This window comes from Malurus melanocephalus, unplaced genomic scaffold, assembly GCF_030028575.1.
Source record: "Malurus melanocephalus ecotype Western Australia unplaced genomic scaffold, MMel_1.1 scaffold_590, whole genome shotgun sequence".
Classification (NCBI taxonomy): domain Eukaryota; kingdom Metazoa; phylum Chordata; class Aves; order Passeriformes; family Maluridae; genus Malurus; species Malurus melanocephalus.
Genome location: NW_026623822.1, coordinates 263,886 through 291,073, shown reverse-complemented (window position 1 = coordinate 291,073; position 27,188 = coordinate 263,886). Strand labels below are relative to the sequence as shown.

At 42.1% G+C, this 27,188-nt stretch overlaps 1 protein-coding gene across 1 annotated transcript; it reads left to right on the top strand.

The window, feature by feature from the left end:
* The first annotated feature begins 175 nt into the window (after window positions 1–175).
* DHRS3 (dehydrogenase/reductase 3) lies at window positions 176–26,924 on the top strand. Its single transcript, XM_057382852.1, has 6 exons — window positions 176–1,148; window positions 21,967–22,110; window positions 22,767–22,886; window positions 23,578–23,816; window positions 24,818–24,943; window positions 26,081–26,924. The coding sequence occupies exons 1-6, from the start codon at window positions 876–878 to the stop codon at window positions 26,163–26,165; spliced, it is 987 nt and encodes a 328-aa protein (XP_057238835.1). The 5' UTR covers window positions 176–875; the 3' UTR covers window positions 26,166–26,924.
* Window positions 26,925–27,188: the final 264 nt, after the last annotated feature.

The following is a 27,188-nucleotide window of genomic DNA, read 5'->3' as shown; positions in this document are numbered from 1 at the left end:
TGCCCGCAGGTGGCCCCGCTGGCCGCGCTGGCAGCGCTCGCAGAGCCGCAGCGAGTTGGTGGCGCGGCGGCGGCCGGCGGGGGAGGGCAGAGCAGCAGCCACTCCCAGGAACAGTAGTGAAATCGCCCCGACACTTTAACTGTCAATCAGGATTAATGGGGTATAAAACCTCCCCAGCGCCGCGGCCCTGAGCGGCAGAGACAGATATAGGCAGAAATGAGTAAGAGCCAGAGCTGAACTAGTGCACGGCGTAATTCCTGCTCTGTGATCAGACACTCCAAGTGAAAAAACCGGGAGAGGGGGCAGAGAGAGGCGGTGATCAGCTCAACCTTTGCGACCGGCTCAGGACAGAACGTCTATAGATATTTATAGATATTAAAACAAAAACAACAACCTCACCCTGAATAGAGCCYTTCTTAAAAAGAAGGTCCTGGCAATTCTGTCTTATTTAAGCAATTTCCTGAGTCTAAGAATAGAAATGAGCTGCCTGGAAGGCACTGCAGGCTGAAATTTGGAGACATAGGCTGCTTTATTTTATTTTTCCAACCATAAAAACCTTTCATTTGGATACTGGATTTTTATGTGGGTCTTTGCAGCGGAGAGATGTATGGTTACTTTTAATTTTACTTTTTCTCTCCCCCTCTTTTAATTTAAAAAAAAAAGCTTTCCAGTTAAAAAGCAAGGAAACCGTTTTACCTGCATGTGACAATCCCAGAGGACACCGATCAAGAAACAGGGGAGTGATTTGATCTTCTGCACTACTTTACTCCTACCCCCATTTTTTTTAGGGGGAGAGAAGGATTTTTCCAGCCCAAGAACCTCTTGCCCCCAAGTTTTGGAAGGGGGTTGAAGACTTGTCACCCATCTGGGGGTGCATGAAGGGTATTGCTTTTCTTTTTCTGTCAACTTGGTTTTGTGGAGGTTTGGAAGAGAACTTTGCCTGGGAGAAGAGGATGATCTGGAAGTGGCTGGGCGCCCTGCTGCTGTTCCCGGTGCAGATGGTGTATCTGGTGGTGAAAGCTGCCGTGTGCCTGGTGCTGCCGCCCAAGCTGCGAGACCTGTCCCGGGAGAACGTGCTGGTCACCGGCGGGGGMCGAGGCATCGGCCGGCACCTGGCCCGGGAATTCGCCAGGAGAGGAGCCAGGAAGGTGAGCAGGGTGGGGAGGGGAGGGGAGGGGAGGGAAGGACCCACCTGCTGCTCTGCCRGGCAGCCCTGTTCCCTCACTTCTAGGGGGGATTTGTGGGATCAGGTGAGACAAGCTCTCATTTTGCAGAACTGAGTCGTTACCTTGATTACATTTCAGAAGTTGCCCACTCCTCCATCCTGCATCCTGCTTTTGCTTATCTCATTTGTGAAAATGCGGTGGTGAGAAAGGTCCCCCTGGTGAATCCCCCTCTGCTGACAAAGGAAAGGTTTTTGCCTCAGCCTAGATTTCCTGTGGCAGGAGAAGGAGAGCTGAGCAATTCCTRTTCAGGGAGCCAGTGCTCACTTCCATTGCTGTTTCCTGGGTTGCTTCCTGGCACTGCTGATCACAGGGATCGTGTACACAGAGCCCTCACATCCATCGGGATCATTCCCTGATGTATCACCCCAGAGGAGAGGGGCAGGTGGCTCTGCACAGTCAGAAGAGTTGCCTTTCACCCTGATGGGTTTCCAGTCACRAAATTAATTTCTTGTGCTTCCTGAAGTCCCTCGTATTTCACTTTTGAACAGCCCAGAGCTGTTCAAAGGGAATATGAATGAGAAGCCAGCAAGAAAAGCACAGCTTGAGTGGGTGCTGTGTGATTGTTTGCACGTTTCCTTTGGGAGAGWGGCTGAGACTTGTCTGTCTGCACAGCAGCTCAGAAATGCCAGGGTAGCTGGTGGGTCCGTTCTCTTGCTCAGGAACTGGTGGTTTACCCTGAAAYGTTGTAAATACAGGTTTGTAAATAYAGRTATRTCCCTATGTGTGAATCAGTGAGGGGTACAGAAACACACATCCCTRAAAGGAGGCTTGGGATGGAAAGTTTCATCTCCCCCTTTATGGGTAATAAAGGGGAGGAATGGTGAAATTAGACAGCTGCACAAATACTTCTCTGTGTGAGAGGATGAATGAGAGTAAATAGAGAAGAAAGAAGAGGAAAAATACAGAATGAGAGGCTATTTAAAGAAAAAAATTTGCATTTAGTTCAGGATAGTGTTTTGTCACTTCCTTACACATGCATTACAGTTTTCTCTGTGTGGTACAGAGCTATTCTGGCATGTAACTCCGAGGTGTAAAATATGTCAGCATTGAACTTTGATGTTTGTCTATGTTTGTGTTTAAACATCATGTTGAGATTTACACATTCTGGGAGTCAGAGCAAACAAGTTGACTGACCTTTGGACCCAAGCAATTTGCTGAAAGTGTATTTATATTATCTGTTGGAATACCACGCTTCATTATTTATTTATTTAGGGCGSCTGGTTGCTATGCTGAGCTCTGGCATTAAAGTGCCACCATTTCTACAGCACATTTAAGAGCTGTTTTGCTGCAGTCGAGCTGGGAGCTGAACAATGGCCCTGAGGGACCAGGGGACAGGGGCCAAAAGGAGCCAGGGCTGTTTGAAAGAGARCTGAGGATGGAATTACTGTAAACTGGCACAGACTGTAGGCTATCTGTATGTCTTATCTACAAAATCTCTACGTATTGTTCAAGGAAAGAATAAATGAAAATAATTATTGGGAACCTTTGTACTTGTCTCATACAATGTTCTAAAATGCTCTGTGTTGCTAGTTACTGGTTGGAACTTTGGAGGGTTTGCCTTTTGGGAGGTTTYCATGGATGTCATCAAGGTGTTTAAGTTTTTGCATTAACTCTAATTTGAATTAGATTTTCTTTTCAGTTATGTCATGGTGTCCACTCAGTCAAATATGGCACTCAGCAGGTTCATTCCCCTGGTAGTGGCACTTGCCTGTCAGCCTGTGGTGTGAGCACCAAAGTTGGCTTATTCTCCTTRGCAGTTTTAATGCCAATTTTACCTACATGTGGTAGTTTCCATTCCCTTTGCTCTGAGATTTCATTTCTTTCCTCTTTCTGTGCTCAACCCTAATTTTGTGGATTTTATGCAGTCTTCATGTACCATGCACAACCTTCTGCTTTGGCACTCCTCTTCAATTCAACGCTTTGCCTTTGAAAATCAAAAAGAAATGAAAAAGTCTTCTAGTGTCTAGCAAGTCATCTTTTGATGAGGCTTGTGAAAATTGACTGCTTTTCTCTTTTTACACTGTTGACTRTCTTACAGTGATATCCAAAGCTTGTATTATTGAGCATAATAAATAACTTAGAACAGATTCTGATTATCAGATGGTGTAGTCACCATATTCTAAGTTTAGAAAAAAAATTGGAGCCAAAGGCGTGGAATTCTGGGCCAAGCCCAGCGTGCCATGAGGTGGTTGGCAGCAGTGCCACGGGTCCAGGTTCTGCTGGAGGATGTGCAGCGTGTCCTGACCAARTGCTCCCAGCGCCTGCGCACACAGACATAGTGGCGGGCTTTTGGAGGTAGGCGGCGATATATAACCATATTTTTGAGATTAGAATCTTCAGAAAGATAGGTTAGTTGGGACTGCGAGCATATGAAACTTCTCTGGTAGTTAGACTGGATGGGATTTCATCTTACACTCAGTTTCAGAGGCTGGTTTTGTTGCTCAGAAGTGAGAGGTGTCAGAGYTGTTTTCACGCAAGGTGACAAATGTTGTATCTCAACAAGATTATGAATTGTCTGCAACTCCTCGACTGTAAAATCTGATGCTGCATTTAAAGCTATGAAGATGACAAGAAATAAATCCCAAAAGGTTTTATGCAAATGGAAATACAATGTGTTCTGCTTGATTAATGAGCATGAAGACTAAAATTCTGAATCTAATGGAATGGAAGTGTCTTGGGCAAGATCTTGTAAATCCACCCTGATTCCTATTCCTTACCCCCATTGCTCTTCCATTGTGCCTCAACTGTGACTTGGATAGATCAATATCTAGGAGGCATTTCCTTCTCAGGTGATGTTTCTTTTCTCACAGTTGTTTACTGGCCTCTCCGAAGACATGGCCAATAAGGACACAAAACAGTGCCAGTTCTACTTGTAGTTTCAGAAGTGTATGTTCTGGGTTTTTTCAGTTAAAACTGCCAGCAGTTTTTAGGCAATGAGAGGCTTTAGTCATCAGCTCATCCCTGTTCAGGTGTGCACTGAGAGGTCAGAGGATCTATACTCCATTTGTAATTTCAAGTAGTTGTCAAGAACTACTTCATTCTGGGAGGCACTGTGTATTGAAATGCTTCCTAGAGCACTTCTGGAAAAAGCCAAGAGCATGTAAATGAGTTGTATGCAGAGATGGAGTGGTTACAGATGATCCAGGACATGTTAGTGTTATTATGAGGGATGAACAGCACTGACTTTTCTCCGGAAATGCTCAAGTGCTGTAATCCAACTTCCCAGAGATGTGTCCAGATTCATAAGTGCGGGCTGAGGAGCTACTTTGCTGTGGATAACTTGCTGGAGAAATTAACTTCCTGCTTTCAGTTCCTTCTTGGTTGCTTGCAAAATTCAAAATCCTCACTGTTGCTTGCTTTAATTAACTCTTGAGAATTTTGACTGTACCTTAAAAGTATTTGGTCAGTGGAGCATCACCTCTGCCTCAATCTCACACAGTGGTGGCTCTGTCAAGGCTTGGAGCTGTTGATACTCTGGYGAGCCAAAATGGCAGAGAATGTCTGTGTTAATGAAATGGGAGAAGGAGAGACTTTTGTGAGTTTATGATTTAATGCCTATGAAATAAAAATCCACTTCCAAAGCCTAATGATGTTTTGCAAGACTGGCAGACTGGAAGACTGGCCCCTTTGAACAGTATTTCTTGTGCTGGAGAACAGCCYTCTGCAGATGTGAGCAGTCAGGGGGTGTAGGGGCTGAATGGCTTCATTCACTGCTCAGAAAAGTGGAAAACTGCTCCTGGTTTCCTCAAAACCATTTGTTTTTCCTACAGAAGTTTCATTATAGCACATTGGCCGGGGAGTTGTCAGCCCTGGTTTTGATGGTCTCCAATGAAGAAGTTTTGATTCTTATGTCTTTTGTATGTSTGGCTCATTGTTAGRTTTTCTTTTARMAACCCTTGATCTTGAAGCATTTTCYTTGTCATTTTAATTTACTTTGTTCACAGATTATCTAATTTGAGGTGTGATTGAACAGGAAAGGGATGTTTGGTTCTTAGGCATTCTGGATTATTAAATGCCTACAAAATATAATAAAAGTATCTGAAAAAGATGTTTGTGATAGGACAGAAACAGATTTCCCAACTCTAGTATATAATTTAGTATTCTTGGTTGCCTGACAATGACTTTGGAARAGTTTCTTGGGCCTTTCAAAACAAACCAAATAACCCTAAAATCTCAACTGTTCTTTCCATCGATATTTTTACAACATTTTTCAAAGTCAGACCTCAATGTCTGCATTTTTGAMGATTCCCCATCATTTGGTTGTGATGTCCTCTTTCAATTCAGTTACAATTGGGATAGGAAGAGTTGAGAGAGGAAGGAGCACCAAGGAAGGGATGGATGAGAGCTGTGCAAGCCCACGCTYGCTGCTGCTGGAACCTGGAGTTTCCCTCAGTGTTCCACTTTCTCCAACAGAATTGAAAACAATTGAAAGCAATTCAGAGGAATTGCAAGTGTTTGAAAGCCTTGTATAATTGGAGGGGTTCAGCTGTGTGAGATTTTAGGCTGATTGGAGGGAGTTATATAAAAACTGGATGTTGGAGAGAGGTTATATAAAAATGGTATCASGTCTCAGAATTTAGACTTGTATTCMCAGTAATGGAAAATTTGGCAACTTTTGAGATGAGCTTATCAATGGCATGCCTCTCCCACACAAACTGCATCTRTAGGTTATGAATGTTTCACTTTGGTCTTTATTAATCCTGTTGACATTATTTCACAGAATTCACAGAATATTCTGAGTTGGAAGGGACCCCACAAGGAACATYGAGTCCAACTCTTAAGTGAATGATCCATATATTACTGTCCTGATTTGTATGAATTAGTTTATACCCTCTAAGAGCTCCTTTGTAACACATACCAGTGCAATATGATCAAGGATTAACTGCCCTGTGACTAGAGCTGGGTATTAAATTAATACTGATCTCCTGAATTGAGGGCAAAATACAGCACTGCAGCTGTTTCAGAGCTGTGACCTTTTTTGAGGTGCAGGACAAAAGCTGYGAGTGTTTCCCATGGATTCAGTAAGAGCTCTTACTCCAAAATGTCTTAAAATATTGGTCACTCTGAAACATTCATCTGTGGTTGCATGTTGAGAGCCTGTAGAAGACTCTTACTAATGTGCATTGGAGAGTATCTCTTTCCTGAAGAAGAGCCTGCATCCAATTCCTGCCACACAGGAATGGGAATGTGCCCTGGAGTTCATCCAGATGGGCTGTAGTGTTCCAAACCTGCAAACCTTTCTTTTGTCATGTATAAAGGGGCACAATTGCTGACCATGTGCTGGGGTCCTGGAAAGGAATGGGAACGCCTGAGATTCCTGCAGAAGCCCCACCAAGCCCTTCTGCTTCTGTCAGCTTGAAAATCCACTGTGCTGGACCAGTTGTCAAGGAGACACTTTTGTTCTGCAAGTCATAACTGATTTCTGACACGTTCATTCCTTCTCAGCTCAGAACATGACTAGACCTGATCTGACCACCCCAGAGRAGATTAGTCCTGATAGAAGGAAAAGAGCTGGTTTAAAATGACACGCTTTCAGAGCTGAGAGGACCTGATTTTCCTCAGAATCTGATTAATCACCATGTATTTTTTTTTTAACAGGCATCATGACCTAACACAATTAAATCAGAAGGCCTTTAAAAYTATGTTTATAAAAGAAATGGACACAGTTCATTACCCAGTGCAATATACCGGTGTGCTGCACTACATTAAGGTGGCTTGGTGGATAATAATTTTTAAAACACTCAGTTTAAAATTTATATATATATATATATAATTACATTTCAGTGCTAAGACAGTTGTTACCAGGTGAGCATCTGTCCCCATTCTGAATGCTTTTCCTGCCCCATGCTGGTACCATAATGGCATACARCCCATGTGTCTAATGGATTTCTCTGTAGTCATTTTGAAATGCAGAAAATAAGTAACCATTTTGAAAAGGCAGTCTGACATGTTTCAAAGTGAAAAGGATAATGTAATCTAAAAGGAAAGTTCACATTTTCTATCCTCTAGATATTTTAGTGTAATGAGAGTATTTACCTGYAGTGCAAATATCAGGTTGTAGGTGATTAATCTCTTCTGTTGTGTGTGTGGTTGGAAAGAAACCACCAGAGGAATGCAGCAGCTTCAGGGATATGTTAAATGATGSTTACTTTAATCTTTCTTAAATTTAAGCACTTAATCTTACACTGAACTATTAGAGCATGTCACAACTTATCAGCAACCAGAAGTACGTGAGAAGAACTGGGGAGTGAATGTTTTTCCATGTCATACAAAAATAATACATTAATTTGAAACTTTTGGTAAGKTATGAGAGCACAGATCTGATTGGATGGCTTTATGGTCTCCAGAAAGGCTTTATTTCTCCAAAGATTATATCCTGATGGCAGCTTTATTTAATGGCTTCCTGTTGGCAGCTGCCTACTTTGTTGATTGGATTTAAGGATGGGCAGAAGAGCCCTTGTTTGGAGTCCCAGGCTGCGATGGCACAAAGCCTGTGCTGGGTGCTGGTGCCAAGGCCAGCAGTTGGAATAACATGCTGAATAAGTGGCTCTGCCTGGGAGGCACCACCAGAATTTATCAGCTCTCAGATCTTTGGTGTCTGTGAAGCAGCTTGGGCTGGAGCTGTTTTAACTTAYAATTTGGAACATACCTGTCTTTTGTTGCTGGGTATGTTGTAAGGAGAATAAATAATGTTAACAAGAGGTGGAACTTGCAGAGTTAGAGGCTTGTCATCTCCCATCRAGATACGGTGATGTCATGAGAAAAYATTGTCCCAATGAGACCGTGCTGTGTTGGCACACCAAGATCCAGCACTTTTTAACATGCTGAACATCTGGCATCAAGGCAGTTAAATGAGGCTTCCCACTAAATACAGGGATTGTGCCAATGTTGTAAAAAAATCTTGACRTTTTAAAGATGAGGTTATATATTAATATCATTGCAGTGCCTCAAAAACTGACTTCACACATCAGAAACTGTTTAGCATAAAGATGGTAAATGTGCTCTATAAGAACAACAGCAAAAGGGTTGTCCTCACAACAGCTCAGGGTTGGCAGGGATAAAATAAATAAATGTGACAGTGGAGATAAAAACCAAAAGGCCACGATGAGTACCAACACAGAACTCTCTGCTGATTAAAGCCAGTGACTTGCAGCACCACTTATTAAGCCACTTTAAAATTTTGGGGAAGCAATKGAAGTTTCAAGGTGGGATTTGAAAAACAGGAGTAAAAAGTTTTGAAGAATGCTTGCAGAGGTGCAGGAAGTGTGGTAGAAAACAGATAGAGTGTTTTAGAAATCAATGCTGGGATGTAAAGGCTGCAGTAGAAGACRTGATGCTAAATGAAAGGTGATGGGAACATGGGTGTAGTGAAAGTGAATACCTTGAAAGTGAAAACAGAGGCTCAGATCTGGCAAGCTGGATGGGGGGACAGTGAAATTCAAAATGAGCTCACCTGGTCAAAGCAGTAGATGAGGTGTTTGTTCTTGAGCAAGGGGTTGGACCAGAGGACATCCAGAGGTCCAGAGCCTTAACCATACTCTGATTCCACGATTCTCCATCTTATTTGTACCTCAGAAAGGAAAAAGGTGGATTTTCTGAATTCAGTGTTGAAATAAGGTTTTGGCGTATGATGTTTCACGTTACTTATCTGAAGTGATTCATCCCTATTTTATTTGCAACATTTCATCACCTACAGTGACTTGTAAAAGTGCTGCTGTGTATTTATGTTGCATTTATGTCATGACTCTGGCASAGGCTAGGAAAAAGTGTCAGGTTTGTAGAACTATTTCCATCTGAAGCACTGTAGGTAGTTTTTACTGCATTATAAAGGAATCAAACATGCTGTTGAGCTAATGTCCAATTTAATTAGCCAGGCACAGCAATTTGCTTTAAGAGTGGCCATAATCCCTGCATACAGTCCTTAGCATTTGACTAAAACATTTTAAAGGAATCAAAGATTTTATTCTTTATAAGCTTGCTGTGGAAACCTGCCTTATTAGGGTGATACTAATGCAGTGGATACTAAAAGTATGAAGGAGTAACTTAGAAAACTCTGTATACTGAATGGCATTTCACAAAGTGATCAGCAACATTCAAAGTCACCAGATCAAGAACTATCTGGTTTTATATTAAACTGCCAGAGCCAAGACCAGGAACTCAGCCTGACAGTAACCTGAGAATGATGAAAGTATTAAGGAAATTAAAAACAAAAAAAAATTAGGACAAATGTATGATGATGATGAAGTTCACAGAAGTAGCCAGTTAATTGATTCCACAGGAGTGATGGGGAGAAGAAAAAAAAGCAACAGTTCTCTTAATTTCCGTCCCATGAAACTGGTCAAAGATCTAGAAATTCTGTGTCTTTCCTTCTGGGCAGTTTGAAAATGTCAGCTGATGATTATTGCRTTTGAGTGAGGTTTTTTTAAATCCACTTACAAATGCTAGTTAGTGTTTAATRTTTGCTTTCACTTTGATCCCTGGCCCGAATTGAAGACACAAATCTAACACAATTGCTGCTTCAAGGTTTTCTGCTGGAAAGGGAGACTGAAAAGAAAAACTCTTCAAGASAGAGAACAAGAGCCTCAGAGCTGACCACCGAGAGAGAACAAGCTCTGGCATTTTTAAACCTGTGCTTATCAGGAATACAAAGCAGAATTTATTAGAGAGATCTTTTTAGCTGGGCCCAGRCTCTGTTCTTCAAAGCATCCTGTCAACATCCTGAAGAGTTGAACAAGTCAGACCCAGGCACTGCCAGATCCATTGGCTGATAACACTGACGCCAGGAGAAGAGGGTCAAATACATGTTTTTTGACCTTTATCCCAGTGGGGATTAAATTGATTCTAATTAATAGACTTGGGAATAGATGGGTACCTTGGCAGAGTTTGTAATTAATTTAAATTGTTCATCCCATTAGCTTAGCCATAAACTATGCATAATTACAATGGGATTTTGTGGACAGCCACCCTTATGTTGCCACCTTCTTAATTACAATTTATTGACTGCAGTGCTGCAGAGCTTATTTGTTTTGGTTAACACAGGGATTTCTGTTGTCTCACACTGCCTGGGCAAATGTGTCAGCRCTCCACTTATGGCAATAAAATCATGTCTGAAAGCACAAATGCAGTTCTGCTGAATGAGTTGTGCTTTAGGTGTGTGCCTGTGTGTGAACCTGGCTCTCAGTGTGTAATCAGTAACAGTTGTACCTCTGAGTACACTTAACAATATAAAATTATACATCTTTCGGGATGGTATAAAAATGATGCCTGGAGAGATTCTGGCTGTGATTATGCTGTAGTATGACATAGTTTTAGCCACAGATAGAAAGGGTCTGTACAAAGGTGGGGTGGCAGTTGTGTGACTGTCTAATAAGGTATTTCTTCCTTTATCTCAGTGAAAGAGCCATTTAAAATAGTTGCAAATGGAGTTCAAACTTGACTTGTCATTCAGTCATTGTCCCTTCCATGGGGCAGCACAGGTGTATCCATGGGTATTGTTTGTCTTTTTGGTAGCTCCTGTTTCCCAATGAGTCCTGGACTAGAATCCTGCTATCAAAACTTCTGTGTCTGCTGGTCTGTATCAGAAAGATCTTCAGGCACTGAAGAAGATCTTACTTCAGTGTTTCTTAGAAGCTTCACTGAGGATCAAATGTCTCCTTTATGGCCAGGCCTATATTAAGAAATCAGGAGTCACCACTCAAACAATCATCATCTTTTATGTGCTTCTAATTAGGGGTTTGTTCTGTTTGCCATTTGAATCACCGGGTACACCCAAGTTACACTTTCAAGATTTTCTTCATGTCTGAGGGGCTGACAGACTTGCACCACTTTACCTGAAAGCAGAAGTATTTGGAAAAAGAAGCAGTCTTTTTACTGGACCTCAAAAAAGCCCTCCAATATACCACATTTAAATTATGGGAGCGAAGTGTTGCAGTAAAAGCACTGAGCAGTTCATCTTTCCATGCCCTTCAACAGAATGGATCTGCAGTAACAGTGGACAGTCAGATATTTTCTAGATGAACATTAAATTAGTGTTTGTCTTAAATCTGCCATTTCATTCTCCTTGCTGACAGTAAACACAGCTTGTCTCTGATCAGCACGTCCCTGGGTGAAGCTTGGTGGAGAGGGAACAGAAAATCCTGAGCTCCCCTTTCAGGTTAAATACAACCTCAAATTCCCTGTACTCCTAAAAAACCTTCCAGTGAGGACAAACTCAACTTACTGCCTTCAGGAGCCGAGGTCATGCTTCCAAGTGGGATATTAAAGACATCCAGCTGGTACAAGTGCTTCTTTCCCAAATGGTAACAGTTCAGGGCTGGCTCTGGCCACAGTGAGCTGTCAGGAATTATGTCAGAACATTTCCAAGGCCCTTGGGAARCACAGGAGTCCTGCCTTGCTGAACMGAGCTGTTTGATTTTGGGTTTGGGATKTGCTGGTTGTGCAATGCTGGAGCTTTTTGCTGCTTGTTCTTGGATTGTAATCCAGGCCCCTTGGAGACCACTGTCCATGCTGTGTTTATATTTGATATGCTTATGGAATTAAGTTTGCCTCTTCAAAAGCAAAGCTTTTACCCATCGAAAGAGGTTGCAGGGTTTATTTCCCTGGATGATGATGTGCAACTGTGTCAGACTGTTCTGTGACACCTTTTCTGCTGAAAGGAGGGGGATGTGTGTGTGCACATGTGTGGGAAAGGGATCTGGCACCTCGCGTGTCCTTCAGAGCCCAGAGTTCAGCAGTGGGTCAGCCAGCTCCTCCTGACATCACTGCACTTGTTTACAGCTCCAGGCTTTCCTGATGCCTTTGACCATTGACACTGTCTCATCTTAGGCCAGCATTTGTTCCAAATCAGAAATTTAGAAAAGCATCCTACACCTATAAAGGGATTTTAGTTTCTCTTCCTCGCTGACTTAAGAGGGACAATAAGAGATAAACAATTCTTAAACACTGAAAATAAATTACACTTCTTATAAAACAAATTACATAAAATTATAAATTATAAAATTTCATTGTACTAAAAAAAAAGATAAAAAATTATTGTACTAAATAATCAGAATGCTGGTTATAGACTGAAAAAAGATCCATCTCAGAGGGAGTTGATAGATTTGGGATGAAGTCAGAATATCTTCTTTTGCCACTGTAAAAACAGTTAAAACACTTTTGGTTTGGATTTGAGTCCCAGATTTAAGCCAAGTGGTGTTATTTGTTTCAGGATCCAGGCTTCTAAGTGAATTCCAACACTGACAATCCATCCCAGATCTCCCACTGTTGCAYGTGGGGATTGCTCTTTCAGGCCATTGCTTCCGTTGGGTTTGCCACTTACATTTCAGTGCAAGCAAAGATTGTTCTACAGTGAATGTGAATCAACCAAAAATAGTCCTGTTTTTTAGGGCTAAATTTCACACACTTYCTTGGAGCAGTTTCCAGATCCCCAATGCTCTGAAGATGCTGGTGAGGAGAGAGCCCTTGAGGCAAAGAGCTGTGCTTGTGACTGCCTTTGAACACAGTGGGAATTCATTACTGTGCCTCAGTATTCTATTTCTGCCTCTCAGCTAACTCTCAGTCACTGACCAGGTTACTTGATATAGTTTATTTTATTGGAAAGTCAGCTTTGTCTCCTGGTCTGTGATAGCTTCATTGGTTTTATGTTTGCATTAAAGTGGATTAACTTCATTTTGTGTTGCAGTGGCCTGAAAAGCATTCAGTCACATCCAAAGGGTGGTAACTTCCAGGCAGCTGTRAGTAAGGAATATGCTAAAGCTGGATTTGTGACTGCCTGACCAACCCCTCTTGTTTAAATAAGTATCATTGTGGCAGAATCTGCTTAGRATTGCTTTGATAATTTCTGGTTAAAAGTAATGAACATATAACTTTCGTTTCTACATGTAGTTATTTTATTTAAGCAGAGCTGTGCTGTTTTTCACATTTTTTGTAAGCAGGATGGCTCCTTTATTTTAACAGTGTATTTGGTATAATCAGTGAAAGACCCTTTTGAAGCCTTGCTGCACCCCTGGGGGTGTGTGTGCTCTGGGAGYTTGCAGTGCTCTGATTCCCATCCTCCTTCTTTGACTTAATAGACTGAGAGAGTTAAATATGTCCTGAAAACTGCCATTTGTACAACACATGAATAGATTTTAGAGATTCTGCCCTGTTGCATAGCAACGGCCACCATTAAAAAATAACATTTTGAAAAGCACATGAAAAGATAGGCAACCAGTTAAGCATTTCAATATTGAAGCTTTCTTCTAAGCAGTGCCYTTAATTTCTTTGACTAAAATTCTTCTAAGAAAGGCACTTTTCGACAGCTTTTATATGGTTTGAAAATGGTAGCAGTTCTTTYTCTGGAGGCAAAGGAAGGCTTGTAGGGGAGCTTGTCTGAAGCTCGGAGTTGCTGGTGTTCAGTTTATACACAAATTTAAGGCAGGCTATTTTAACTTCAATACTTCTCCAGTAGCCTCACGGGAGAAATTATTTTTTTCAGACAAGAGCTGCATCCTATTATGCACATGGATGATCTGGAGCATATTTTAGCCCTTTCTGGAGGGCAGTTTATAATGACAGCACTGAGAACCTTATTCGCCCTTAGATTTCCATGGCTGTTTTTGTTGCAAACCTTCTCCCAGCTTAACGAATTTAAAGCCTTCCCTACTTTTTCTTGTCAGTGATGTTTTGAGTATAGTATCTATAATCAATAAATTTGTATTTTTTATTTTKATAGAGCTTGTAGAGGATTTTTTATATATTCCCCAAAATAAGTGAAGTGCTGGTGAATTGCCCATCATGATTTAGAGTAGAGCAAAACTGAAAGTGTCCTGAATTAAAGCTGACAGTTCTTTAAAATGGTAATGCAGCATAATTGATGCTTTTATAAGCTGTGCAGAGTCTACCCTAGAGTCACTGCTGTCCCTGGGAGATACATGCCCCAGCCCTCTCCACTGGAAGTTAAAACCACCCAACATTTCAAGGTTAGTCTACTCTGCTACAGAATTCATCCTAGAAACAGAAAGAAGAATCTTCAAAAAGAACAATCCACTTTTATTGGTACCCAGTTTGCAGCTCTTTAATTCCTCTTTTCCATRAATTTATATTGTCAGGTTTTTTCCACTTTGTTACTTAAGAAGTAGCAGACTTTTCAGTTACTTGTTGGTTGAAGAGGCAATTGTGGGCAGTTTTGCCTGGTCARGTGAAATAATGCTATATTGGAGGCACTTTTTAATTCCTCATCTCCCTTTCTCCTGACATCACCCTGTAATCTAAACTTTCAGATTTTTTTAGCCTTCCAAAAACAAACAGTGATACTGTTCAGWGTCCACATAACTTTGTATTGCACTGTTCASTGTCCACATAACTTTGTTTAACTRTGTTACTTGAACATTTAATCTGTCACATGTTAAGAATTCTTTACCTGGAGAGTTCTATGCAATTGCATATTTTTCATTTTGTGTGCTGCACACAGCAAACCTTCAGTGACGCTGAAAAGTCCTGTTGGACAGTGGCAGTAATTTTCCCCTTTGAAATGTTATTTACTGACTTTCTATCCCTTCATCCTGTCTGCTGCGCTTGCAGGACAAAAGGGCTTTCTGCACCTGCATATTTACCCTSCCCACAATTTCCTGAGATCTCTGTGGACATTTTTATAGGAATCTGGATTATAGGGATGCCATGCCAAGCAAACGGAGGCGGCAGCAGCACACTAGTTATTTTTGCAGGGTGGAGTATTATATTTCTATTGGTGGATGTCTCCAAAGCCTTACCTCAAATACAGAACTTTTCTAACATTACCCCTCTCCCCACCCCCAGATCCGCCACTTCTTCCTGCTCTGCAGCCCGAGAATTTTACTGYGGGATATTTCTTTGTGTGCTTTGGAGCCCTGGAGCAGAGGCCGCTTCTCACACATGGTGTGGCAAGACATTCACCATTAAAAATCTGTCCTTCCTTCCCCCACAGATGCTTCCAGGGACCTTTGCAGGGTGACAGCTTGTGGCCACTTGGTGCTTTTTGTTGGAACGTGCACTCGGTTTGACCCTGTCCCAGCGTTAATGGGATTGTAAAGGCTGACTCCTGCCTGACCTCTCCTTGCAAACAACCCTCACCCTTCCCCTTCCTCCACTGCTCCGAGCAGAGCTGGGAAGAGTGGCTCCCAAGGCAGTCTGGAGTCGCAGTTCGTGCTGCAGACGAAAGCAATTGGAAAAAAAACACTGGGGGRRAAAAAAAAAAAAAGTCAKCATGGGGCCACCTGTCCTTAAATAGTCCTGACTGTGAGAACAGTGGGCATTTGTTCCCTTCTTTAGGGGAAGCTGGTCTTAAATGCCTGTGTGCAGACAGAAAATCACACGTTTTCTTTCCAAGCAAGGCCTCTGTTGAATAGCAGGCAGGTGTTGACATACTCCTCTGTGATTTTTTTTTCGGTGCTGTTTGATTTCTTTYAGAGGAAAAAAAGGGTGACTGGGGTACAAGGGGAACTGACTGTTGTTTAGGTGAATAATGTTAATCCCATTGAGTGCTAAATCAACATATAAAGTAATAAAAGTTCTGACTCTAGACTAAAAGGATTGGAATGCACTCTTTTAGTCTCCTTCTGAAGTCTCTTTAGCCCTAACTTTTAATCTCATTACTGTATGTTACTCCTGGCCTTAACTCAAACCAGTTTATAATAAAGTCTGTGGTTCGTATTTACCAAGGTGGCAGGATTCAATTCTTACAGGCTTTACAACTTCGAAATATTAGTCTARAAAAGCTTGTGTGTAAAATAGATAAATAGTCTTACTCTCTTGATTCTCTGTGTTAACGTGCAGCCTTTCTCATACCTGTCCATTGCAGCTTTGATATTCACTGTGGGAACTCAGAAGAATTTGCCACTGGCCTGCTTTGTTTGCTTACCTTTACAGAAGTGTCACTAAAGGGCTGGGTTAAGTATTTTGACCTACTTCAGGCATCACAGGGTTCTTTTTTTCCTTTCTAAAGSAAAGATTGGCTTTTCACACTGCTGGGCCACACCTTTCCCTCTTCCAGTAATCTGCCTTTAGCTGCCTCTCCCATGGAGAACTCCTGAAAGAACTTGTCTGCCTTTGCCTGGGGCCAAGASAGGGGAAGGGGTGGAGGAGAAAACCCTTCTGCCATTGACAGACAAAAGCCATGGAGCTTTTGAGGATGTGGGATTTAGCCTCCTGTTCTCATGATATGCAAAATTCTGCCAGGATTATGGGACACACTGGAATGCATTTTTTCGGAGGACAGACTGTGAGTTAGTACTACCAGGCTTTGTAAATATAGGGGGATAAGACCGGCATACTTCAGTGGATTATCTACACTTTGTACTTCCTAAAAGTATGCAGGAACTCTGAGTGTTGGGTGCAGAAAGGCTTTCTGTGTTTGAACAAAGGTCTGTGCAATTACAGATACCAGCTCACACAGAGCAACTTTTGTTCCTGTGGACTAGGAAGGAGGTTGAAAGGGGGAATGAAATGTGTTGGCCTACCAACTACTTCCTATCTCTGCTGATCTGGGSCTGGGAGTTGTGGTTGATTTGTGGAGGCAGCAATAATGAGATCAGGCAGGAAGGGCATTCGTGTCTCTGCAACACTTTAATCTTTCAGTGTCTTCAGATTATATCAGAGAATTGCTTCATGAGTCGTAAAATGGAGAAACTTTTGGAATGGAAGTTATAGCTGCTAATCACAACTCACCTTGTGTTGYAAAAGACCAAGGGTGAACAGTTCTTTACTCAAATACAACCCAGATAACCCAAGGGGAGTGTCGGGAAATGGCACATRTTCTGTCTCTAAGTGCATTTGTGGTGGGACACCTTTCCAGTACTGCCCCAGCTCACTGGAGGCAGAAATTCGAGCACAGCGGGTTTGCTGAAGATACAGTGCCAAAAAAATTGACGATGTAAAAGGGCAACATTCCTTTGCTGCTGTTCTTGAATTGTGCTGGCAATAAAATCGGACCAAACAAGTTAACTAGCCTCGTAAATGATACACAATTAGCTCTAACCTTGTGTCCTGCACCAGTAAAATCCTTTCGTCCCCGGAGGCATTGATCATGTGTTTATATTGTGGTTGATAGCAGCTTCAATCTAGACAAGTTTATATAAATTAGTGGCTTTATCTGATTTTGCGGTGGTCAGAAGTGTAACTCTTCTTGTGTTATGGTGAAAGTCAGGCTTTGGCCCTGCAGTCGGGATTGGGGCTTTTGGCACKAAGCCGTGCAGGTCTCTGTTACACAGCCTTGCCTTAGTCCAGCAGCAGCAAAACCCTTCCCTCTGCCTCCCCTCCGACCTCGGGGCACGTCTCATTAGCAGATTAAATCCACAGTTAAACGAGTCCYCTGGGAGCASAGGATTCGTTGCCTGCCCCTCCAGCTGAAAGGATTTTCCTAAGGTCAGATAAGGAGTTCTGTGACTCCAGATCAACAGATAAGGTTTGTTTTGCAAAAACCCATGAATAAACCCTGGGAAAATCTGCACCAAGCGTGATGTCACAGCCCTTGCCTACTTTGAAGTTCATCAAGGGGAGGAGGGCACATAGAGTTCCTCTGTCATCATAAATCTGTTGTTCCCTGTGTCCAGTGGCGGGATCCTGCCTGCAGTGTCAGGGATGCCTTTCCCATTCCACCTGCCTCCCTGGCCGCTGGCAGCCCGGGGTCACCCCGAGGTAAGCCCRGGGAAGCCTCGGAGCAGGATTATCCACCTCCCTGGGTTCCTGCCCTCAGCAATTTTCTGGTCAATAACTCTGTGAAAGGAGAGCGYGTCTGGTGCGGCAGGGGTGGACAGGCAGGGGAGGATGGCGAGAGATGAAGTGGGGGAAGAAATAAGGGCTGGATTCTTTCCAGGACGGAAAACTTGTCTGTCCAAGAATTTATCCAAAACACAAATTAAATATTCCTCTGTCCACCCCTAAGTTAGAGTGAAAGGATGGCTGTGCAGCATCCTGAGGGGCTGGGGAATCAGGAACGCTGTGTCTCTCTTCTCCTTTATTCCTCTGCATTTCCCTCTGTCCAGACAGGAACTTCTGTGTCTGTTGGAGTCATTCTCAGCCTCCAGTTGGGACACACTGCCAAATTAGACTTCAGCTTAGGAGAACAGACCAGACTCTGAGCCCCATGTCTGCWTTTGGAAAATCGTGCTTCCTAATAAAATGGACCATTTCCTAAACCACACGTCTGGACTCCTCATGAATGCAGATCACTTGAATCCCAGATGGGCAGGATGAAGTGGAATTATGCCCTTCTAGATGTTGACTGAGCAAAGAAGAATATTTCTGTATCTCAAGGGTTKCATCCTAAGGGAAGTGAGGAGCCAAGTGTTTAGGTAACTGGAGCTCATGGGGCAGCAGCCAAAAAGCCCCAACCAGGCCCACAGTGGCTCATCAGGTCAACAGGGAGCAGAYGGGTTTGTTCAGGAGCACTGAGAACATGGGTGATCATCCCTAGCTGCACATTTTGCAGAATTGGGTGGATGCAGGAAAGCAGAGAAGTRAGGAATTTGTAGAAAATCTCRGGAGAAGGCAATAGGAGAGTAAGRACCTAGAATACATCAGAAATACCASAAAACTGCTGTATTGCCTATGCAGAAAAACKAAACCAAGCACTCTGTAAAGAAGTTCAGGAGCAACAGAAGCCTCAATTGTGAGACAAATGCAGCAACTCCAGTCTAGTCTCGCTGTAAGATCTGATGTCCTGGGAGGCTGGAGGGAAGCCTGTGCCAATTCAATCTAGCCAGATGTAAGAGAGAAATTGAAAGTCTCGTATGGTCTCGTAGGAGCAGTCAAGCTTGAATTTGGACCAAAAACACATTGTATTGAGTTCTGAGTTTTATCCATCTGTAAAAAGTAGCAGAAATGACAGCAGGAGCCCTCACTTCCCACTGGGTCATCAGGGACCTCTCACAAAAGAATGGTCTTTTATTTACTGCCTTTGTTTTACACAGRCTGAAGCCTTCACCTGAGTGTGGACAGTATCAAAGACACAAAACTTCTCATGGAAAAATTCAGTGCTGAAATTAATGCTGTCAGCAGGATAAGCAGCAAATTCTGTCTTCCCCAGATGGCCCAGATTTTAATGGGGTCACCTTGCAAGACTTGCCTGTAGGATATTAAAGGTCCCAATGAAACTGTTGGGGCATAAAAAATATTATATGCAAGAGTTGCATCACAGACAGGTGTTCCTTTGACAGGTCATCCTTTGCTTAACTATTCTTCCATCTATATTTCCTGACATTCAATGCATCAGTGGCAGCTCCTGGGAATAGGAGGCTGTGTGGATGTTTGAAACAGATTGAAGTGAAGAGTGAGTGATCTATTTTTTATTTAGCAATAGCAGTGTGAAGCCCTGGGGTGTTAGATTTGTGAGGGCAGTTTCTTGCCTTACACTCTCCTTGTCTGACACCTTCTCTTTCTTTCTTCCTGTCCTATCTTCCATCACTCTTCAAGGATTCACTTAATTTTTCAGTGTCTGCATTGACTAATCCARCCCTGCAAAGAGGGTGAAGTTCACCCTGATGCAAAACTCTGTGGGCATCAAACTTGATGTTTGCAGTTGACATTTTGTAGTGGTTTTCTCCTCCCTTTTCCACAGAGATGTGGGTTGTGAAAGGGAGAGCAAGTGTGCCTGTGCTTACAGCTGAACAGTATTTTGTAAATATTTCCTGAGAGCTTGTGAAATTTCTCACATGTTCTTGATTTCCCTTCAAGTCTGCAGTGTACACATGAAAAATATCCCTCGGTCTAGCCCTGGGATCAGAAGTGAGTAAATAGCCATCAGTTTTACAAGCTTTGAGGAGATGCCAAGCCCTGATGGCCAAGGGTGATATGCTGAGACTTTGGAAGCCAGGCCAGTGCACAAGCTGCAATTTTAGCCATATGCTTTCTTACAGTTTTTCACTCTGATCACAGCTTTCTCCTTGAAAATTACTTCCCCTGAGATAAGTTTTCCCATTAAATGGCTCTGGCATATTTATACATGCTCTGAAGTTTCTGGTTAACCAGATTTGTTAGTCCTCTGGAGAATTTGAGGATATAAATCTTATCAGTCTGGGTGTGTTCATGTTCACAGATGTGCCAACAACTTGGAAATGGGATTAATTGTAAATGTAGCTCGTTTAGAAAATGAGTGAGGACTTGGGATACTTCTGCATTTTAGCCTTGCTTGGGCACACTGAAGAGCTCTTTGACCCTGCCAGAGATTAGTTTTAGTACCAGTTATGAGATAAGCTTAACTAGTCTTTAAAAATAAGCATTTTAAAGCTCCCTGCAAGAGCTTTGTTGTGGGGAAGGAATATTGCACACATAATACATGATTTTTTATCTTGCTTTTMGTAAGTTAATTGCAGGGGTTGAGCTGTAGTGATGCAATTTGGACTTCTTTTTTCCAGTTCTTTCAACTTCCAGAAAACTCTTAAGATCCTTTAATCTTTGAAGTTTAAGTGTGCTTATTTTAAACCATTAAAAAATCAATGTACCAGTCAGATTCATGCTCAATACACAGTGCTGTGAGAAGGAGCAATAATCCTGGAACACATGTGCTTGGAAATAGCACCATAATTTTGCATTTTYAATGTAACAACCATTTCTTCTTTCTCTCTTGCTCTTGAAGTCACAGAGTAGTCAGCTGATTGCAGTAACAAGCTCCATTCAGTAATTTATTTTTTGCAGAACGACAATGAGTCACCATTTATAACATGATGAGTGCTAGGAAGACTTAGTTGAAAAGAAAAAAAGGATAGATTAATTCAGTCATAGCTGTCTTAGGTAACAGAGATGAAATTATATTCCTTCTAGTAAACCTTAAAAGAAATAGAAAATAAGATTGTGTACTCAGAAAAAAATACTGTGGTTAAATCTGTTTGGCTGAAGATTAATGTGTGAAGGACAGTGGTGGAAGCCCCATCTCATACTTGAGGCTGATGCTTTTGTCTCACTGGACAAAGCTCCATGATGAAAGTTAATGAACCTGGTGACTTTTCAAGTTATTTCTATTTCTGACCTTGCTGATGATGTAAAAATGCAGGTGGSGTTGGCTGGTTATGCCTCATTGTAAATCAAATCCATGCTTCACTATTTGAATGTTTGTTCCATCAATATTCAGAATTTGCTGTGTACTAGAAGCAGTGTATCATTTTTACTGTTTCAAGAGGGAGTGGCAAGTGAAATCCTGCATATATGAGCTGCAAAATAAATTCATGCTTGAAATTTCTCATTTTAAAAGTCTCAAGTAGGATGAAAACTTGTATGAAATGCTCCTGGGACACCAGCCTGCAATCCRCATTGCAAGTAATTGCACAGAGTAGGCTGGAAAAATAATTTTACTGCAGAGGAGATTTTATTTCCAAATGTAAAATAAGAAGTAGAAAACACACCAGATATTCAGGAAGGTTTTAGAATAAATTTATCATTCTGTACATGTGTATAGCAAAAACAGGGAGAGATTTGAAATGACATGATACGTAAAATTTTCCAAATGTTCCGTACACTGGTCGGGTTAGGCTAAAAATCTGATTTTTTTATTTTAGCTTGTGTTGCTTGTAAAGAATCTGTAAACAGAGGATCAGCAGTGGGACACGGGYCCCACTTGATACTCCCCACGTAACAGAAAATCATTGCTTGTCTTAGATGAAGCAAAACAACAGTKCTGGCAGTGAAAACACATCAAAGATTTCCGTCAAACTGTTGAAGTCAGAAACATGTTTTAATTATTTTAGATATGAAACAGAAGCAGTTTGACTCTAACCAAAGTTTCTCGCTGCAGATCATCCTGTGGGGTCGGACTGAGAAGTGCCTGAAGGAAACCACAGAGGAGATCAGGATGATGGGGACGGAGTGCCATTACTTCATCTGTGATGTGGGGAATCGGGAGGAAGTCTATCGGCAAGCCAAGGCTGTGAGGGAAAAGGTCTGTGAGAGAACTGCTTGTGAAGGGGCTGAGGGGGCTCAGGATGAAGAAAAAGAGGCTCAGGGRGGACCTTCTGGCTCTGCACAACTCCCTRACAGGASGGGGCAGCTGGGGAGGGGTCRGGCTCTGCTCCMAGGGAACARGGACARGATCAAGAGGAAACRGCATCAAATTGCAGCAATGGAGATTTAGGATATCAGTGAAAACACTTTTACATGGAAAGGGTTGTAAAGCATCAGAACAGGCTGCCCAGGGCAGTAGTGGAGGCACCATCCATGGAATTGTTCAAAAACCATGTGGATGTGGCACCTGGGGACATGGGTGAGTGGTGAGCATGGTGGAGTTGCTGGGTTGATGGTTGGGCTTGATCTCAAAGGTCTTTTCCAATCTTAACAATTCTGTGATTCTGTTTTTTAATATTTCATGAGAAAAAAATATACTGGGGGAAAAAGAAGGTTGACCTTGCAGATAACATACAAAGTCCAGCTGCCTGTGTGAGGTGATTGAAAGGATTACAAGGCCCATGATCAAGAATGTCAAAAGCTATGAAAATAACAATATATTTGGGCAAAAATGGCTATTCAGCTCTAATGGTAACTGCTGATTTGTGAGGAGAGATACGTTTTTCACAAGTAATTTGTTTTTTTTTTTTGCAGGTGGGTGACATCACCATCCTGGTGAACAATGCTGCTGTGGTCCATGGGAAGAGCCTGATGGACAGCGATGATGATGCACTGCTCAAATCCCAGCACATAAACACCCTGGGACAGTTCTGGGTGAGATGAGCTCTTATGTCCCATGTAGTGAAAGGTGGGGAGGAGAGGGACAGATTACAGCCAGGAGGTCTATCATGCTTGGTAAAGCCAGCCTTGAAAACAAGAGAGAAAAATAATGTGAGGGCAAAGACCAGAGGAAAGAGGTCAAAAATAAATGCAATTTTTTTGGAGTAACTCGGTATTTGATGGTCTTTATTCCCGTTCTGTGATTTGCAGTAAAACTTTTGATGTCTTTATGAAAGTCTGAGCTCACAGAGGAGTTTGCTGTATGGTGATGTATAGGGAACATCAGAGGARTGCTGCTCAGGGAAGGGAGCTGTGGAACTCAGTCCATTTTGAATCACACAATAGAAATAGAAAAGCTTCTTGTGATTTCATCACTTTGTTGAAGACTTTATCCTGTGTGAGTTCTTAAGCATAGAAGGCACTCTGTTGATGGCCTTTATTTGGGGATTCTGCATGTATACAAGCTAGGAAAGACTTTACTTGTGCCTCGACACAAACTTTGCCTGCTTAGAATGTCAGAAAATGACAAAGCAACAGGTCCTCTGCCCCTCCTTTCAYGATATAGTGAAAATATTGTCCTTGTTGTGTCTGTGTCACCTTACTTTTTTCAGTTACTGCTGTTTTTGTTGCATCACTGCTGACCAATTTTTTTTTCTTTTCTTCTTTTAACTCTGTTATTCTTCAGACCACCAAAGCGTTCCTGCCAAGGATGCTGGAGCTGCAGAATGGGCACATTGTTTGCCTGAACTCTGTCCTGGCCTTGTCAGCTATCCCTGGTGCCATTGACTATTGCACCTCCAAAGCCTCATCCTTTGCCTTCATGGAGAGCCTGACCCTGGGGCTGCTGGACTGTCCTGGAGTTAATGCCACCACAGTGCTGCCCTTCCACACCAGCACAGAGATGTTCCAGGGCATGAGAATCAGGTCAGTCCAGGGGAACTAGAAGAAAGCATCTCATTTTAAATGAATCATCAGAATACACTCCTAATTAATGCTTCATTTAGTTAAGAGAATTTGATGTCTCATTTGGCTGCCTGGGAACGGAGGGTCACTCTAGGCCACCTGGGACTCATCAGACTGGTTCCTTCAGTGTGATACTCCTGCAGCCTCTTCTGGGGGAGACATTGGCTGCCACAGAGAGAACTGGGAGCTGTTTATTTTATCCCTGCATTATTCAAGCCATACCAGAGAGAGGGGGGAGGCAGTCTGCAATCGAGGTCATGCAAAAGGACCAGTCTACAAATTRCTTGAGAATTAACAGTACAAGTTCCTTCTTTATTCACTGGAATACTTAATTCTTTCTCACTGAAAGGAATGACAGCCACTTACTGARGTGAGACTATCAGTACCTCCTTTTTACCCCTGTCCAAAGGAACAAGTAATGGCTGTCCAAATTAATCTTTTACAATGGGTAAAATAACTTGTTAATACAGATCATGCTCTTTTAGTCAAGAAAATCTGCAGTGCCACGCTATTGCAGGAGCTGGGAAAAGCCTTATGTTTGGTGTTAAAAGCAATGGAGGAAAATATTTGTCTTTCACCTGTTAAGGATTTGAATCAAGCAAAGAGGAACAGAGAATAAAAGGAAAAAACACCAACACTGAAAAGACAGCATTTGGTATTGGTTTGCATTCAAATTAAGAAAAGCCCTGAATCAGGGCTCTGATTACACTCTGCCACTTCCTGAAGGCACCAACATGTACATTCTTAACTGTTTAGCTAACMCAGTGGTACTGGTTGGAACTGGGCTTTCTGCTTTTGGGCTTTTGGGCTGGAACTGGAGTTTTCTGGGCATAGCCTGTCCTGGGCAGGTTTGAAGGTCAGTAAGCAGCAATAACACAGAGTAACAGGACTTGGACAGTGATACCTTAAAGAAGGGGCTTGTTTCACTGGTAATTATTTTATTTTTTACTTTCTTTATTCAGGTTCCCTAGTCTTTTTCCTCCTCTGAAGCCAGAGACAGTGGCGAGGAGGACAGTAGAAGCAGTTCAGATGAATCAAGCCTTCCTGCTCCTTCCATGGACAATGCATGTTCTTGTCATCCTAAAAAGGTGAGCATTTCCTTTGCCCAGCAATACTGGCCAGGTAGGGAAGGTTGGCTTTTGTGTCTGTTCCCCAAGGCAAAGCTCAGGCTGACAGGAACTGCTCTCTCATCTCTTCTCTTGGAAGACAGTCATGGAAGCAAGAGGGAGACACTTCTGAGATTCCATATGGCGATGTTTTCCCTGTGTATAACCCCTTTATGAAACCAATTTCACTCCCAAGATTTTGATTCCTGAGGTCTAACTGGATTTTTGTCTAGGGAATTTYTTCATAATTAACTTCTGCAGGTAGTTGATTGGGATTTATTAAGTCACTTGTTGAACTCCAAGCTTTTTGTTGTGAAGGATTTCTGAATCATACAGYTTGTACATCCCAGCTGCATGTAGAGAGCATTGCCTTTGTTACAGCAGGGAAAATATTGAATCAATATTTTTGTRTATGATCAGGACAGGAGTTATAAGGTCCCTAAGGAAAAAAAGTCAAACTTTGTATCCTGGGACAACCAAAGAGAAAGGACATTCACTGTTGTGTTTCCATGACAGTTTGCACTGAAGCTTTTGAAAAAGCTGCTGCAGTCAGGAACTGAAACAAGGCCATGAGACTTCTGTGGAAAATAATTTTAGTATTGCATTTCAAAGAAGAAAAAATTTCTTACTATGCTTTGCTCTGAATGTAAAATTTGAGGTAAAAGTTCCCAGAAACTCTACCAATAAGTAAAAGGGCTGTTCCACTTTCTGTAAAAATAGCATTAGCTGTCAGAAAATCAGGTCTATTATCCATACCTTAGGATAAGGAGGCCACATGCCTTGCACAACCATGKCAAGTTAACTAGAGAATTCAGGTTAAATTTGTATATGCCAGAGTACAGTATTTAGAAGGAATAAAACACRATGATATCTTCCAAGTTACAATTTTTACAGACTTCTTTTGATAAATATTTCTGTAGAGAAAGAGTGACTGGATGGAACTTTCTCCCTTTAGGCCTCCTCATAGCAGGAAACTGATGTCAGTTGTGTCTGTCACTCATTAGCTGATTTTTGAGCATTTGTATATTTATGTACGTAAATGCATATTTACACAACTCTCATTAGAACAGACTGAGGGATTTGTGTCATCTGCTCATTTTCTTTCTCCTTCTCCCCCAGCATTCTCCCCCAGGCAGCACTTGAAGAAATCCACAAGTTTTCTGGGAGCTACACCTGCATGAACACTTTTAAAGGACGAACATAGACCTGATGGCACAAGGACTGTTCTGCAGTGAACCCAACACAAGCATGAAAATCCTACAGGACTGTGAATCAGCAAATCTTGGCTTTCAGCCTGTTCATGTGACTTGTGCTGCTTGGAGGCAACACATTTCTTGCAGGTCATATCCATAGTAACATGACCTTTGCACAGGATTGAGTGAGTGGACTATGGACCCTTGGAAAGAAAAACAGAAAGTGTGAAATGTTTCTATGATGTTTAATTCTGTAGAGTTCAATTGTAAAATCTACTCACAGTTTTAAGATGTGATTTTTGTTTATGAAGTGTCTGTGGGCTGTCTCAGTGGAGAGGCAGCACATCCCATCCCAAAAACACTTTGTCCCCTCTCTCCAGAGGAACTGCCACTGGTTTCATTTCAGCTTTTTGAATGGGGAACTTCAGAATTACTTTGAAGAGCTAAAAGTTACGGACATTCAATGGATGCTTCCTTCCCTTTCTTCRCTTTCCATCCCATGATGAAGTTGTTCCCAGCACACACTGGGGAAGGAGCAAACCATGAAGCAATGTTTTCTTTGCTAAAGGCCACCCAGGACTTCTGTTTCTGGGYTCAAAAAAGCTGTTGTACTTCCCCTGTGCAGGCTGGACAGGAAGGCTCAGACAGCAGAGCTGAAAGTTTGAATAGGGGAAGATTCTGTCACTGAAYTCATATGTGAAATTGTTGTTCTGATTTTTTTGTTGTTCATTTATGATAAAATATAAATATATATTTTAGTGTTAATCTGAGATTGCCACACATGTAGGCATCAGCACATTAGGGATGAACTAAACCTAGAACTAAAACTASAGTCTGCTTGTACAAACATACATTCACTGACATAATCCATGCAGAGGAAAATCCATTGTATCAATCTGCACAGTCAAGTGGAATAATGCTCTAAAAATACAAGAGACAGTACTGTTGTGCCCATGAGATGTGAAGTTTGGGAGCACAGTTAACAAAGACCTGAATAGATGCACGCTGAATTAATCTGGGAATAAACCCATTGT